The sequence below is a fragment of the Girardinichthys multiradiatus genome, chromosome 20 (genome assembly GCF_021462225.1).
Source record: "Girardinichthys multiradiatus isolate DD_20200921_A chromosome 20, DD_fGirMul_XY1, whole genome shotgun sequence".
In the NCBI taxonomy this organism is placed as follows: domain Eukaryota; kingdom Metazoa; phylum Chordata; class Actinopteri; order Cyprinodontiformes; family Goodeidae; genus Girardinichthys; species Girardinichthys multiradiatus.
This window is the reverse complement of record NC_061812.1, coordinates 41,260,732-41,275,674: the sequence shown is the minus strand read 5'-3', so window position 1 is coordinate 41,275,674 and position 14,943 is coordinate 41,260,732. Positions and strand designations below refer to the sequence as shown.

Sequence of the window (14,943 nt, the reverse complement as noted above, 5' to 3'; positions counted from 1 at the left end):
GCAAAAGTCTTGTTTATTCCTCCAGGAGTGAATTAAATCTGTCTCAGTCAAGTCCTTTTTTCATCGGGTAAGAAATGTACGTGTGTACCAGGCAATGTGGAAGAATACAGCGCCATCTGCTGGTGAGAAGCTGTTAGTACAGACTGTCCTTTAAAAAAGCATTTATCCTTGATCTTTTCCACATGTAACATTAAAACCACAAACAATGTATGTTTAGGGGATTTTATGTGATAGAATGAAACAAAGTAGTGCATAATCGTGCTGTAGAAGGTAAAGGATATATTGTTTTCACATTTTGTTTTTAAAAATAAAAATCTTCAGTGTGGCATGCTCTTTTATTAAGCCCCGTTTACTGATTGCCCTCAATAAAATCAACAGTAACAACCTGCTACAGAAATACCCTAATTACCAAATAAACAAAATGCATATGAGAATAATCCAGTTAAAGTCCAGACCAAAATCCAACAGAGAAACTGTGGCAAGAATTTATGTTCACAGACGGTAGCTTTCAAACCCAAGCTTGAGCTTTTCTGGGCAAAAACAAATAATCAGTCTGTATTTGCAAAGCTGGTATATGACACCAATGACTTGAAGCTGTCTGCAGTAAAACGAAGTATCAAAAAAAATGTTTGTATACCTTTACAAAAAGGGCATATACTTAAATAGAAAGGTGGGGGGTGCTTTTAATCTGGCAAAGCCAGATTCAGTAAGATTAGAAGAGCGCTTTCTAAATTCAGTCCATTTACCAAAGAAAATCCACTTTTTATTCCAAAACCCACAATTAAGGTTACCCTCCATGTGAATCACTAGCTTTAAAAATCTTTCAAATGTTAAAAAAAAAAAAGTGAATTAACTGAAGACAGAGCAGAGCATATTAATTTGTAAGATTTTATTTTTTTTTTCCAACCTACGATGAGTTTAAAATTCAAAAACATGATCAAAGGCTATGACATAAAAAGGTAAAACAGAAATAGGATGTTGACTTTACAGCAGCTTACATCAACTTTCCTATCGTAAGTGGGACAGAGTGGGAAAAAAAAATGATAATTCACATTAAATGTTACATCATTCTTAGTCACACAGTGCAGGCAAGTTTTAATTGTAACAGCTTGTGACTTTTCTTCCCGATTAGTTTCCTAACTAATGGGGAACTTTTCGGGGGGGTTGGTGGTAGACATTTCATTTACAAACTTTAAATCCATTGTGTTCAATTAGGAGATGAGCTTGAGTTTCACCGAACTGCTAAACTACCTTGAAATCAGACATATGCAGAGATTGAGAGAACGCTTGCATCAGAGGGAAATAAAATAAAATGAGTTCACATTTACAGTGAAGTAACAAAAAGTCCCTGATAGAAACTGTAAAATAACATATTCACATTCTGCCACCAGACTCAATATTGACATGGTTGCAATATTTCCCCTCTTTGCCTGCTCAGACATCCTATTTCTCAACATTTCAGCATAGTCCAGTTTAAAATATTCACCCAGACAGCTTCCACGCCGTCAAGCCTCAGACACACACACACACGCACACACACGTTTCCACTTTCTTTGAAGGCGCATGGGTGTAGTTAAGGATTTCTTTTCATTTTACTTTCTAACAAAATATAGACTTCATCAATAATACATGTGAGGGCTAAAATACAGAACGAGTCAACGAAAAAAATAAAATGGTACAAAGCATTTTGGGTTTTTTTTTTGCGTAACACAGTAGCGAAAGGACCACAGAATTCAAAGCGCTGTCAAGTTTTGTCCCTGAGGGGGGACAGAGGGGAAACGTCAAGGAGTCTTCCATTTATTGGGACTACGCCTCAACTCTCCATTGTGGATGCAGTTCAGTCTTCATACCCGACGTTGGGTCATATGTTTTGGACTATCCACAGAAATGTCAAAATGGCCTCTCTTCTTTCATTTTTCCCTGAACAAACTCCTTGTAGGTTCTGGCCATTGAGCGACATTTATGAAGGCTAAAAAACACAAGTATTCAATAAAAAACGTTCATCATAGATAAATAAAGTACGATTTAAAATTCATAGTCTTTGTCAGCCATGTCAATGGCCCAAGCAAACTTCTCACGCTGAGTTTTATTGTAGATCTTCTCAATGGGAACACCCCATTTCTTACACCTAAAAAAATAAAAAACAAATGAAGGAGCAGCCTTAGTGCTGAACTACGCAACTAAGTAAATGTGCTATTTATAAAAACAAAGCTTGCAGGATGATCTTACCAGGCCACAGAAATGCGTGGGTCCAAATAGTTGAGTTTGGATGTCCCGAGGGCAATCTGCTTGTTCTCTTCACGATCAGTTGCCTGAACCTCCAGCTTCATCAGCTGCTCCTCTATCCTCTGAACAGCTTTTCTCTTGGTTTCTACTGCCCTACAGAGAAAACACGTCAGGCTCATCAGTAAAGGTGGCATCTTGTACAATAAGAAAATCCACTAGGCAAAGCCACCAGCTCCTTACTTTTTGGATTTTTCATCTTTCCGTACTTTGGCATCAGCCTTGGCGCTCTTCAGTTCTCTCTTGGCATCAGAAAGCTGGTCCTTCTTGGCATCGATCTACCAAACGAAAGCCAACGGTCAGAAAGGGTCACACATATGGCAACACATCAGGACAAGAAATCACATGGGTCTGGTCATTGGATGAACAGCAGCACAAAGGCTAGTTTTTTTTAAAGTCCACACATTCAAAGTTTGGTACACAACTAATGAAAACAAACATGTTATTTAAGTTTTCACTAAATGCCTGAAGTCGAACTCTGTGGCACCAACATAAATTTAAAAATCAGTCACGAGATTCAAACATTTCTGCCAAAAAACCCTCTGCCAACTCATTTGGTACAATAACTGCTTGATACTTCTGTTTTCTTCCAAATCACTTTGAATTATGAAAAATCCTGATAAACGATCAATATAAATTACAAGAGGAATCTGATGTTGATGTATTTTACTGCCACTTCAAGCACAATGTTCTGGCTGGTATTCACAAAGTTACACCCAACTTATGGTTTAAAAAATTGTGGATTGTCAAGTTATACTTGATTGAATATTAACGCAAAGAATTGTTTTATTCTGAACCCTGTAGGGTTTTAAAATGGAATTTCATATGTAAGGACAATTCATATGTAATGAGTGCAGTTATAAACATATCCTATTTTATACAAGGAGGGCATTTAGCAGCTTCTCTCAGGTTTCTATAATACAACAATGTCCAGACGTTTAGGAATCCACCAAAACGGATTTACATTCAACATAAAACTGAAATTATTAGAATCAAGTCAAATTTCCAGAATTTTACATGTAGGCTTTTAGAAACAAAAACAAAAGATAGGAACTGTGTTATTGATGCTTATATCAGCCTTTAGTATCAAAATCTCAAACTCTGCCAAACAAGAACAAGAAAAAGAAAAAGCAATCGAAGGCAGAGACATTGTCAGAGTTATTAGGACAAACTTTCAGGGACTTAACCCATGTTCAAAAACAGTGTGAAAAGAGAAACACAGCTCAAAGGTTCTGGGGAAAGGCTTTTAAACAGCTAAGACAAAGATCACTAATGTGTCAAACCAGAAGCACCAAGAGATTTAACTTTGTGAGGGACTGGACAGCAAAAATGCTGTCAAAATGTCTTTATAATGGTGCAGCGCTGATAGTGTAGGGGTTAAGCGTGCGACCATATGCAGAGGCTACAGTCCTCGAAGCAGCCGTCCCGGGTTCGAGTCCCGGACCCGGCGACATTTGCCGAATGCCGCCCCCTCTCTCTACCCCCTTTCCTGTCTGCCTACTGTCAAAAAATAAGTAAATAAAAGGTGAACGAAAAAATGTCTTTAAAAAAAACTGTCCCAATAAGCAGTTTAACAAATACAATAATTCTAGCAGAATAAACTAATCTTTTCAATCTGGCTGTTGGTTAATCATAAATTTTCATGTGGGGTTGCTGTGTGTGGCCTAGTGGTGGGACTCGCCCCATATTGGGAGGCGCCTGTCACCAATGCAGCCGTCCTGAGTTTGAATCCCGAACCCAGAAATATAAAAAAAATATATATATATATATTTTTTTTTTGGTGCTGCAAGACATTTCCAACCATTTCTACCTTAGTCTGCAGGTTCTGCATCGACTTCTCAAAAGTCTTCGGGGGAGCTCTCTGGTGGTTACACAGGATGGCCACAGCCCTGTTGGCCCTGTTGTAGGACAAGATCTTAGCTGGAATGTTGTCTTCCGCTAGAAAGAAAGCATACAAGTTCTCAGAATGCTGAAGGAAGAACAGAGAGCTCCATTTACCATGTAAATAAAGATTCAAGCACCAAACTCATTTGAAAACCTTTCAGAGTTGCTGACTTCATTACACACCATTAGTGAGCTCCTTCAGTTGTTGCTGCAGGGTTATTGAAGCGTTGTATGTACGGAAAACTTTAGCCGTAAGACCGTCCATCAGCTCCTGAAGATGCTTGTTCAGAATAGAAGTCTGAAAGAGCGCAAAACTACAGGTTAGAGAGGTCGTTTACAAAGAAAACACCTGAAATCAACATGGCACCGAGTCATAACACAAACACGCATGTTATCATGGCTTACATTTAGACGGTCAAAAAGGTCATCATCGGGCTCTTTGTTCTCCATGAACAACTGAAGGTTCTTGAACACCTAAAAAAAAAAAAAGTATCAAACATGTAAATAATTAAATAGATCACATTTTTAAATCCCAGTTGAAGTAGCAGGCCTGCCCTTACCCTTTTCTCCACAGGGACTCTGTTGTAGTAGCGGATCGAGTCTTTACCCAGGAAGTCGAACTCCACCACGTACTCCTGACCTTCACTTTCTGGGTACAGTTTGAGATGTTCGACTCTCAGAGAGCAGCAGCCCACCGTATCTGCAGTCTCTCCTTCTTCCTTCTCATTCCCCGCTCTCAGAGCCAGCTAGTGGAGGAAGGAACACGGTAATCAACCTCCCACACTGCTACTCACTAAACAGCTATGATTCATTAAACTTCAAACACACTCTTAAAAACAACATTGATGTTCACCTTGTCAATGAAGTAAAGCGCCACAGCCCTTTGTCTGATCCTCATCTCCTTGGACTTCCAGTCTTCACGATACTGTGCTCTGAGACGGTCCACACACTTCTTCAGTCGACGTGCCGTTTCATACTTCTGCCAATCCTTCTCTCCCTGAATGCATAAAGCATAGAGACGGGTTTACCTAAGATCTGGATGGAGCCAAGTGGTGGAAGTCAAAGATTTACACTTATAACATTTCTTTAGTTGCCCACCTTGATTCTGGAACTGGGGTTCAACATAATGTACTTGATGGAGCCTTGAATGTTCTCCGTCCATGAAACCAGCCAAGTTACTTTGTTGTCATGGCGAACTTCTTTCCATTTAGTGCCTGGAGGAGGCGTGGGATACTTGGAGTCCCTAAAACGAGAATATCAAGCTAAGCATTCAAGCATTGAACCTAGGGCGTCAAAGCATCAGGTCATCTATTGGAATTCACACACTTGCTGCAGTTGATGATGATATCCTGAGGCCTAATGCGCCGTTTAAGCATTCCCATTTTAGGATGGTCTCCTCGACCACGAAACAGGCCGGGCGGCTCGATACGGAAGTTTGCAATGCGCTCTTTGTGGTTGTCCATGATACAGAAACCGTACTCGTGTAGAAGTCGCTCATTTTCTTCTTTTATTTTCTAAAAAAAAAAAAAAAAAAATTACAATTCTTTAAATGTTAAAGTGAGAACGTGATCAGGATTCATAGTAGTTTAAAATAAGGAAAAGTCTTGATTGAAAGCAAGAAAAAAACAACTGTGTTAATCAGCGACAGTTGCTGTTTTAGCTCAAGGAGAGCTAAATCATGGCATCACGAAAAAACAAAACAAAATAACACTTCAACACATCACTAGCACTTTGATACACCGCCTCTGGCTTTTATAACTGCTTGCAGTCTCTGAGCCAGATCGATGATGATTACATTAAGTCCATGCCTCAAACTTTCTCTGATTACTTTTTCTGGATCAGCTTTGCAGGTTGGAGCCTCATTATGAAGCATTTTCTTCAACTTCCACCACAGATTTTCAATTGGATTGAGATCCAGACAGTTTGCAGGCCATGACACTGACCCCATGTGTCAGTCTTCAAGGACTGTTTTCAGTTTTTGCTCTAAGGCAAGATGCATCATCATCTTGAAAGACATCATCCCCAAACATCCTTTTAATTGATGGGATAAGAAAAGTGTCCAAAATGTCAGCATAAACTTGTGCATTTATTGAAGCTGTAATAACAGCCATCACCCCAGTGCCTTTACTGACATGCAGCCCCGTATCATCAATGACTGGAAATTTGCATGTTCTCTTCAGGCAGTCGTCCTTATAAATCTCATTGGAACAGAACCAAACAAAAGTTCCAGCATCATCACCTTGCCTGATGTAGAATCGCGATTCATCATTGAATGGGACTTTCATCCCGTCATCCACCGTAACCGTGTTTTTCTCTGTTTAGGTATTTATTTACATTTAGCTTTCTTATTGTAAATCCCATTTCCTTAAGTTGGTTTCTAACGGTCCGGTCACAAATGTTGACTATTTTCCTCCCATTTGTTTTGTTGTGTATTTTCTGTTTAAGACATTGCTTTAAGCTGTCCGTCTTGACGTTTTAAAGTCTTCCTTGGTCCACCAGTATGTTTGCCTTTAACCTTGCTGCATTGTTTGTACTTGGTCCAGATTTTGGACACAGCTGACTGAACAACCAACATCTTTTGATGATTTCCCTTCTTTAAGAAGTTTGACAATCTTCTCCTTTGTTTCAAGTGACGTCTCTCGTGTTGGTGCCATGATTCATGTCAGTCCACCTTTTCAACTGCAGACTAACGAGCAGATCTAATCTGATTCAGGTGTTACCTTTGGGAATAAAAGTTTCCAGGGTGACTCGATAATGTTTTCCCCCTCTCCTTGAGCTAAAACAGTGACCGTTACCGACTACCACAATGATTTTTTCTTGGTTTCTTTCAGTGTTTCTTAAAGCCAGAAAGTTACCACTTAGAATAACTAGTTTTTTGTCATATCTGCTTTTTTTCCCCCCTCAACAAAATCAAACAGCTGAATGAACATCCTCAGACTGGTGATTCCATCATTTTTGCCAGGGGTCGTACTTTTGCATCTGTTCTTCTGCAAATCCACATAACAAAAACCTGCTATAGCCAAAAACATACGGTCCTATAAAGCTCTCTTTAAAAGGTTGTAAGACAAAACTTATACAAAGCTTCTGACCAGTTTTTGTTCTTTTGTCATGGCTTTCCTGGCCTCAGATTGAGCCTTAAAGTAGTCACTCATCTCAGAGAAGTCACACTTCTTCAGGTCTGTGATTGTGGATTTTTCTTCAGCAGTCATTTCCTGCAGTAACAAAAAGACACCACACCGAGTCATAAATCAGTGCTGTATTAGGGGGGAAATCTCCCAGGATTATAATTTACCCAAGTGAATAATTTTTCTCCCACCTTTCTCCAATCCTTAAAGAAATTTTTACGGAAAATATCCTTGGTAGTGTACTCATGGTCCAACATTTTGGCAAAGAATGTTGCCACTTCTTCCGCTTCTGGGTTCAGCTTCATGGGTTTACCTGAAATATATATATATATTCTTAGGAAGACTGGTGTAATTTACATCCATTATATCAGAACAGACTAATCTAAAAGGCAATAACTCTTTGCACATTGCTACCTTACCATCATAATAAAATTTGACGTTGCTAGGCAGGGGTTCATAGGGTGGAGCAAACACAGGCCCTTTGTGTTCCAGGAACTTCCATTTGACACCATCAGTGTATCTCTCTTCTTCCCACCTGGACTCAAATTATATATATATATATTTATATATATATATATATATATAAATATAATTATTGATGAGTAGTTTAACTCTGAACTTAGATGAGCATAAAGAAATCACACTCCTTTGTTAGATCAACTCACCATTTCCACTTCTCCTCTGGTTCTTGCTTTGCTTTCTTCTTCCCATCAGTTGCTTCTCCTTTTTTACTTTTTGTTTTTTTGGGCTTAATGTCCTAAAATAAGGAAGTGAAAGTATTTATGTTAAAACACCAATGATGGAAAGCAGTTTACAACAGCAATCGGGTATTGCCCAATAATCTGATGTCTTTCCTTACCTCCTCCTGTTTCCTTTTCTTGACCTTCTTATCATTTTCAGTCTTTATCTTTTTAGGCTTGAATTCAGCTCTAAACCAAAACACACTATGTCAGAAGGCTGAAGGACCAAACTCCAGTCACCACTGTGACACAATTTATGCAATTAGGTCAATAGATATTGCACACATACTCATAATCATCATCTCTTTCTCTCTTTAGAGACTTCTCATATTTAGGCGAGTGGTAATCATCCTCTGGCTCATGTTTCACATGTGGTGGGCTGCAAAAAAGGAAAAAAATAAAACAAAAATTTAATTCCAGAATACTTCCTGCATCACTAATTAAGTGATCGGGGGATTTGTGAAGTTCTAATTACCTGACAAAGCCATTTTCTTTTTCCTTCTTGATTTTACCATCAAGGGACTTGATCTGAAATTTATAGAATATGGTTCAGCAACAGCAGAACGGTTACCTTCCCTCCATCATACTATTTTAATGGAGAGCTTTGTTGTTGAAACATGTCTGTGCTTCAAACATAGTTTGCATTGAAACATAAATAGAGCAATGCAGTATTTTAATTGGAGTTTTGTGCTATACAGGTCCTTCTCAAAAAATTAGCATATTGTGATAAAATTCATTATTTTCCATAATGTCATGATGAAAATTTAACATTCATATATTTTAGATTCATTGCACACTAACTGAAATATTTCAGGTCTTTTATTGTCTTAATACGGATGATTTTGGCATACAGCTCATGAAAACCCAAAATTCCTATCTCAAAAAATTAGCATATTTCATCCGACCAAAAAAAGAAAAGTGTTTTTAATACAAAAAACGTCAACCTTCAAATAATCATGTACAGTTATGCACTCAATACTTGGTCGGGAATCCTTTTGCAGAAATGACTGCTTCAATGCGGCGTGGCATGGAGGCAATCAGCCTGTGGCACTGCTGAGGTCTTATGGAGGCCCAGGATGCTTCGATAGCGGCCTTTAGCTCATCCAGAGTGTTGGGTCTTGAGTCTCTCAACGTTCTCTTCACAATATCCCACAGATTCTCTATGGGGTTCAGGTCAGGAGAGTTGGCAGGCCAATTGAGCACAGTGATACCATGGTCAGTAAACCATTTACCAGTGGTTTTGGCACTGTGAGCAGGTGCCAGGTCATGCTGAAAAATGAAATCTTCATCTCCATAAAGCTTTTCAGCAGATGGAAGCATGAAGTGCTCCAAAATCTCCTGATAGCTAGCTGCATTGACCCTGCCCTTGATAAAACACAGTGGACCAACACCAGCAGCTGACACGGCACACAGACCATCACTGACTGTGGGTACTTGACACTGGACTTCTGGCATTTTGACATTTCCTTCTCCCCAGTCTTCCTCCAGACTCTGGCACCTTGATTTCCGAATGACATGAAGAATTTGCTTTCATCTGAAAAAAGTACTTTGGACCACTGAGCAACAGTCCAGTGCTGCTTCTCTGTAGCCCAGGTCAGGCGCTTCTGCCGCTGTTTCTGGTTCAAAAGTGGCTTGACCTGGGGAATGCGGCACCTGTAGCCCATTTCCTGCACACGCCTGTGCACGGTGGCTCTGGATGTTTCTACTCCAGACTCAGTCCACTGCTTCCACAGGTCCCCCAAGGTCTGGAATCGGCCCTTCTCCACAATCTTCCTCAGGGTCCGGTCACCTCTTCTCGTTGTGCAGCGTTTTCTGCCACACTTTTTCCTTCCCACAGACTTCCCACTGAGGTGCCTTGATACAGCACTCTGGGAACAGCCTATTTGTTCAGAAATTTCTTTCTGTGTCTTACCCTCTTGCTTGAGGGTGTCAATAGTGGCCTTCTGGACAGCAGTCAGGTCGGCAGTCTTACCCAGGATTGGGGTTTTGAGTAATGAACCAGGCTGGGAGTTTTAAAGGCCTCAGGAATCTTTTGCAGGTGTTTAGAGTTAACTCGTTGATTCAGATGATTAGGTTCATAGCTCGTTTAGAGACCCTTTTAATGATATACTAATTATGTGAGATAGGAATTTTGGGTTTTCATGAGCTGTATGCCAAAATCATCCGTATTAAGACAATAAAAGACCTGAAATATTTCAGTTAGTGTGCAATGAATCTAAAATATATGAATGTTAAATTTTCATCATGACATTATGGAAAATAATGAACTTTATCACAATATGCTAATTTTTTGAGAAGGACCTGTAGAAGGGGTGCCCAACCCCAGACATCGTTCACATTAGACATGTCTCTGCTCCAATTTACCTTCTCCTCTTTCCTCTTTTCCTTGTGCTTGTCTTTGTGTTTGTCTGTGCTGCCATCTTTGTGCTTCATTTTCTCCTTTTCCTTGTATTTTTTCTCCATGTCCTTGTAGTCACTGAAGATTTTGAAATAATTTTCAGGTGTTACTTTCAAGAAGCTCATCAAGATCAGATATTTAAAACTCTTTTTTCTTTTTGTGTTTCCCCTCTACCTGTTGCCATGCTTTGATTTCTCCCTGTCCTTCTTGTGGTCCTTATGTTTATATTCCTTGTCTTTGTACTTGTCTCTATGCTTATGGGAGTCTAAAAGAAGAAAACAGTGTCACTTTCACAAGTAAACGAGAGTTATAGGAGAAAAAAAAAAAAAAAGACCATAAATGAAGCAATTTCTGAATGAAGAAATGTTAAATCCATTAACTGTTGGAGGGTAACCCTCAGCATTAATAAGGGAAAGTTTCTTGATATGAACAGTTGATCTCTTTGATACACAATTTAGATGCAAAAGCATCCAAGCACCTGTATGTGAAAGGCAGATAACCTAACTTGTTAAACTAGGTCATCCGCCATGGTAGAAGTCACGCCGCCATCTACATGCAACCAGTGTTGGTGCAACACTGAAAGCACCTGTGCTGTGTTGAGGTTAAAGTGGGATACACAGCTTGTTTTTTCCCTCTGGTAATCAGGACATGCAAACCTTTGTCACAAAACATGTGAGTAAGGTGAAATTTCAATGAAAATAAAAGTAGGTTGATACTCTGATAAAAATCTTCCAGTCACCGTTTTACTCTTCCTTCATCGAGCCCTGTTCAGGAAAAAAAAAAATCTAGTTCTCTATCAAAGTTCAGGGGCAAGATTCAAAATGGTCCACGTTACAAATGGCAAAGAAATCCACACTTTCTGCACTTTAAAATGAATAGCATTATAAACAGAGTCATGGGAAATATGGGGATTAGGAAATCATGAAGGGTAAGAACATGTTGACTATCTGCCAATTCAGGGATACTGTGTTTAAGGCTGAATTTGTCCCCTGTAGTTTCATGCCCCTGCACAGATGGATTGGTTTTATTCTGCCATTTACTTTAGCTTTATAAACCAGCTGTTAGGTTGCAACAGCACATTTTATCTTATTGCCATTACCTTTAACTTCAAGACACCTTTTTAAGTTTGCACTGTGATCTTTAGTATTAAAATACTGTATTCAAGTTGGCAATATTGTAAAAAAGAAACTGGGTTAAATTCACTATTATCTGTGTTTTCTTACATGTTTTGTTTTAAAAAGGTGATACTGTGATAAAAAAAAAAACTAATGATATTTTTACTTTATTACACATCTATCTGCAAGGTATTAAACAAATGTTGAGAACAGGAATTATACTGTAGTACAGCGCTGCCTACTGCCTGCAAACCTTTGTAGACAAAATGAATTAACTGACAAGTTCTAACATGCAGACAAACATATGTTCTTAGGGATTTCTACCATTAAACACTTTGGCGTTAGACACTCGTTCCATTCACCTAAATTGAAGTTATATGCTTATGCTGCGAAACATGAAAAAGCAAACATTTTTACACTCACTACTCCACATCTTAGCAATAGGAGAGCTCACGTCAAGCAGTCTGGTTTATCAGCAGTAATAAAAGGAGAGAAGTCCATAGTTCTTAGCATTACATTTTACCAAGCTAAAGAGGTAGATCTTTAAACAGTTTGGTATCAAATTAAATCAAAGAAGTAATTAAACACATTTCCAAATACATTTAATTACATTTTATTGTCCACTCAGATTGGCTGTGATTTATGTCAGGGTCCATTTATACTCAAACAGACCAACATTTAAATATAATGAGAAAACATAAAGCTGAAATGAGAAAACAAAGCTCTTTAACTTATAGTATCATTCAATTAAATTTAAAAGTCATAATTCTTCATAAATTAGAAAACTGGTTTGTAAGTTTTATAGCTGGAATCTGTTCAAGTCTTCCCACTTCAAATAAAGCTACTAATTTATTGAGTTGACAGACTTGTGAATTATGGTTCAAACTTAAAACGATCCACTTTAATACATGAAGTATGGACTCCAGGAGAGATTAAGACAAAATACCTGAACGCTTTATGTAGAGGGTTAAAGTCTACTGATCTTAGTCATTCTTTAGTCCCCTAACCTTAGCTTTTCTCCTCCCCAAAGCCATCCACTCTTCACAGCCTTAGTTCAGGCCGCTTACACCGAAAAAGAAAATGGCGCAGAGACTAAGTCCTCAGCCCCCAAACCCTCACTTTCAGATGGAAAATATGTCACTAAAAGCTCACCAACATTAACTGTCGGGAGAACGGGTTAATAAAACACGTCAAGTTGTGTCTCATCATTGATTTAAATCGAGAAAATCATCAGCGGGAGAGCTTTTACAAGGGCTCGCTTTTGAACAATAGAGGCTTGTGAGTGAGACAGCGGACTTAGTCTCTGGACGCCATTTCTGTCCTCCACTGAAAACTAACAACGTTACAAGAGGCGAGTTAAAACACATCAGAATTGAAGGAACATTTAGTTTTGTCTCCTTCGGGTCCGTGTGATAAACTTACCATTAACCAGAGAGGCATAGTCGACCTGAAAAATGGAAAAGAATATATGTTAAATTTGGTAGAACGAAGGCTAACTAGCCGGCTACCCAACTTTGAACTTGCTCAACGGCAAAGCGACAGTTAGCCAACCTGCTAGCCTAGGCTAGCTCGCTGCGCTGGCCGCTAATACTATCTGCTGTTTGAAAGCCGCTATGGCGAACACTGGTTTGAGCTAATGACACAATAAATACAGCGTCCCCTTCCCTGCAATTATCTTCCCAGATAAATCAAATAGTTAACGGGGGCAGTACTTTTTCCTGACGTCCTCACAAATATGTGAGACACTGCAAACAACGACTGGAGACCGGCTATTGTGCTAGCTAGTAGACACTGTTAGCCAACGTACCCTGTCAAACCAAGCATATGCACAGCACTAACCTGTACCCTATTAACATTAATGCCATTAAAAACAGACATAACAATACCTGGTCCTCATTATGGGAACGGTCCCCACTCATTTCTTAGGCCTTGTATTACTAAAAACAAAATTAAAAAGGGAGAAACGCGTAGACAACTGCACACAAGCTAGATGCAAGCAGAATGAAGAAAGACAGGATTGTGTAAGAGGTTAAGTCCCAGTTGTACACTGATGCGCATGCGGAATAATTTAAATGGTACTCACCAACGTAACTCCTCCTCCTCCTCAGAAAACGTGTTCCTGTCAAGGTCCCTAGATAGTCAGAGCGAGAATAAAGTCTGCAAAGAGATCACAAGAACATGGGTGCTGCGTTTTCTTTTGGATGTATGATTACTCATGTGAGAGTTGGCATTCCACTTGTGTGTTTTTAGAATAAATCACCATTTTAGTCTTTAGCCTATTATTACATTTTTCTTTCAGTCGGACTTCTGTTTATTCACACAGTGCTGATGTATCTTTCTAATCCTTTAAAGTAGCATCAGCACCATGTAGGAACAAGTGGGAAGCAGAGAACACATTCATTTAATCAGATTTATGACACTTCGTAAACTGCTAATTTTAAATGTTCCCCCTGTTATACAAAAACAGAAAATCATTGTTCATTTTAGATGAACTTTTGACCTTTTAATGATGCATTTGAAGTTCTTTTTGCAGGATAGAATGATCATGCCACATACAATAAAATAAATAAAAAAACAAGACTTGGGTGCACAGGTTTGAAAGTAATGCAGATTGTGGCTAATCGACTCAGGTTCAAAACTGCACACAATAGGTCAAATATATACCTTCAATTCCGCACATTTTCAGTAGGGGTGAGGTCAGGACTAACTCAGAATCTTATCCCACTTTTTACATTCTGAAGCCAGCTCTAAGGTGTGTTTAGGATTATTGTCCTGTTGGAACCGCCACTGTGTCCAGTTTTCAACTATTTGATTCAACCTATCTCCCTCAGGTAAAAGGAAACTGATTAGGATGTTAAGGAACATCACAGGAATTATAAAGTAAAGTTGGTTTAACATTAACATGGACTAAGAGGAAGAAAGAAAGAAGTGGCTGCTCCAAAATTGCCAGCTTAAATTTACGAAGGGTCTGTTTGGCTGCCAGACACACTTGTGCATCACACACAAAGTAGTTGAGGAGTAATAAACAGAGAACTAACTCTTAACTCTTCAATTTCACCTTAGATCAAAAGGTATCAACAAAAGGTATGTTTTAACTATCAGTTAAAACATGGGCTGACTCAAATGTAATGCCCTCATGTTTGTTGAAGGGCCCACACATAATAATTTGCATGGCCTAATAATTGGCCATGCAAACATAATTTTTGTCCACAAGATGGTAGCAGAAAACTGCTAAACTGACTAAACGGGTTATGTTTCTGATTTTCAAAGATGCTTAGATTTGCTTTATACTTCAGTACATTTCAAATACTAATATGTTATTCTATATGTAAGGAGTGTACTAAAATGTGAATGAAACTAACCTCTGGAACAGTACTACACCTGCTTGAATTTTGTAT

General features: G+C 38.9%; 1 protein-coding gene across 1 annotated transcript; it reads right to left on the bottom strand.

Annotated features, from left to right (window-relative positions):
- Positions 1–874: 874 nt before the first annotated feature.
- top1a (DNA topoisomerase Ia) lies at positions 875–13,578 on the bottom strand. The gene is made up of 21 exons (XM_047348497.1): positions 13,432–13,578; positions 12,968–12,992; positions 10,605–10,695; positions 10,397–10,508; positions 8,508–8,560; positions 8,322–8,411; positions 8,152–8,221; positions 7,958–8,049; positions 7,712–7,827; positions 7,484–7,605; positions 7,257–7,379; positions 5,494–5,681; positions 5,266–5,410; positions 5,021–5,164; positions 4,728–4,913; positions 4,573–4,641; positions 4,351–4,465; positions 4,094–4,221; positions 2,467–2,561; positions 2,230–2,379; positions 875–2,128 (listed from the first exon to the last, which is right to left on the bottom strand). Exons 1-21 carry the CDS (start codon positions 13,462–13,464, stop codon positions 2,026–2,028), a joined length of 2,250 nt encoding a protein of 749 aa, XP_047204453.1. The 5' UTR covers positions 13,465–13,578; the 3' UTR covers positions 875–2,025.
- Between the last annotated feature and the right edge of the window lie 1,365 nt (positions 13,579–14,943).

Bases quoted from the DNA above. Each gene is read 5' to 3' on its own strand.
- top1a (XM_047348497.1), bottom strand. From the start codon at position 13,464: ATGAGTGGGGACCGTTCCCATAATGAGGACCAG. The intron at 7,606-7,711 runs GTAAGGTAGCAA...TATATATTTCAG, and splicing joins CGTCAAATTTTATTATGATG to GTAAACCCATGAAGCTGAAC. The intron at 4,222-4,350 runs GTGTGTAATGAA...CTTTCTTTCTAG, and splicing joins ACTGAAGGAGCTCACTAATG to CGGAAGACAACATTCCAGCT.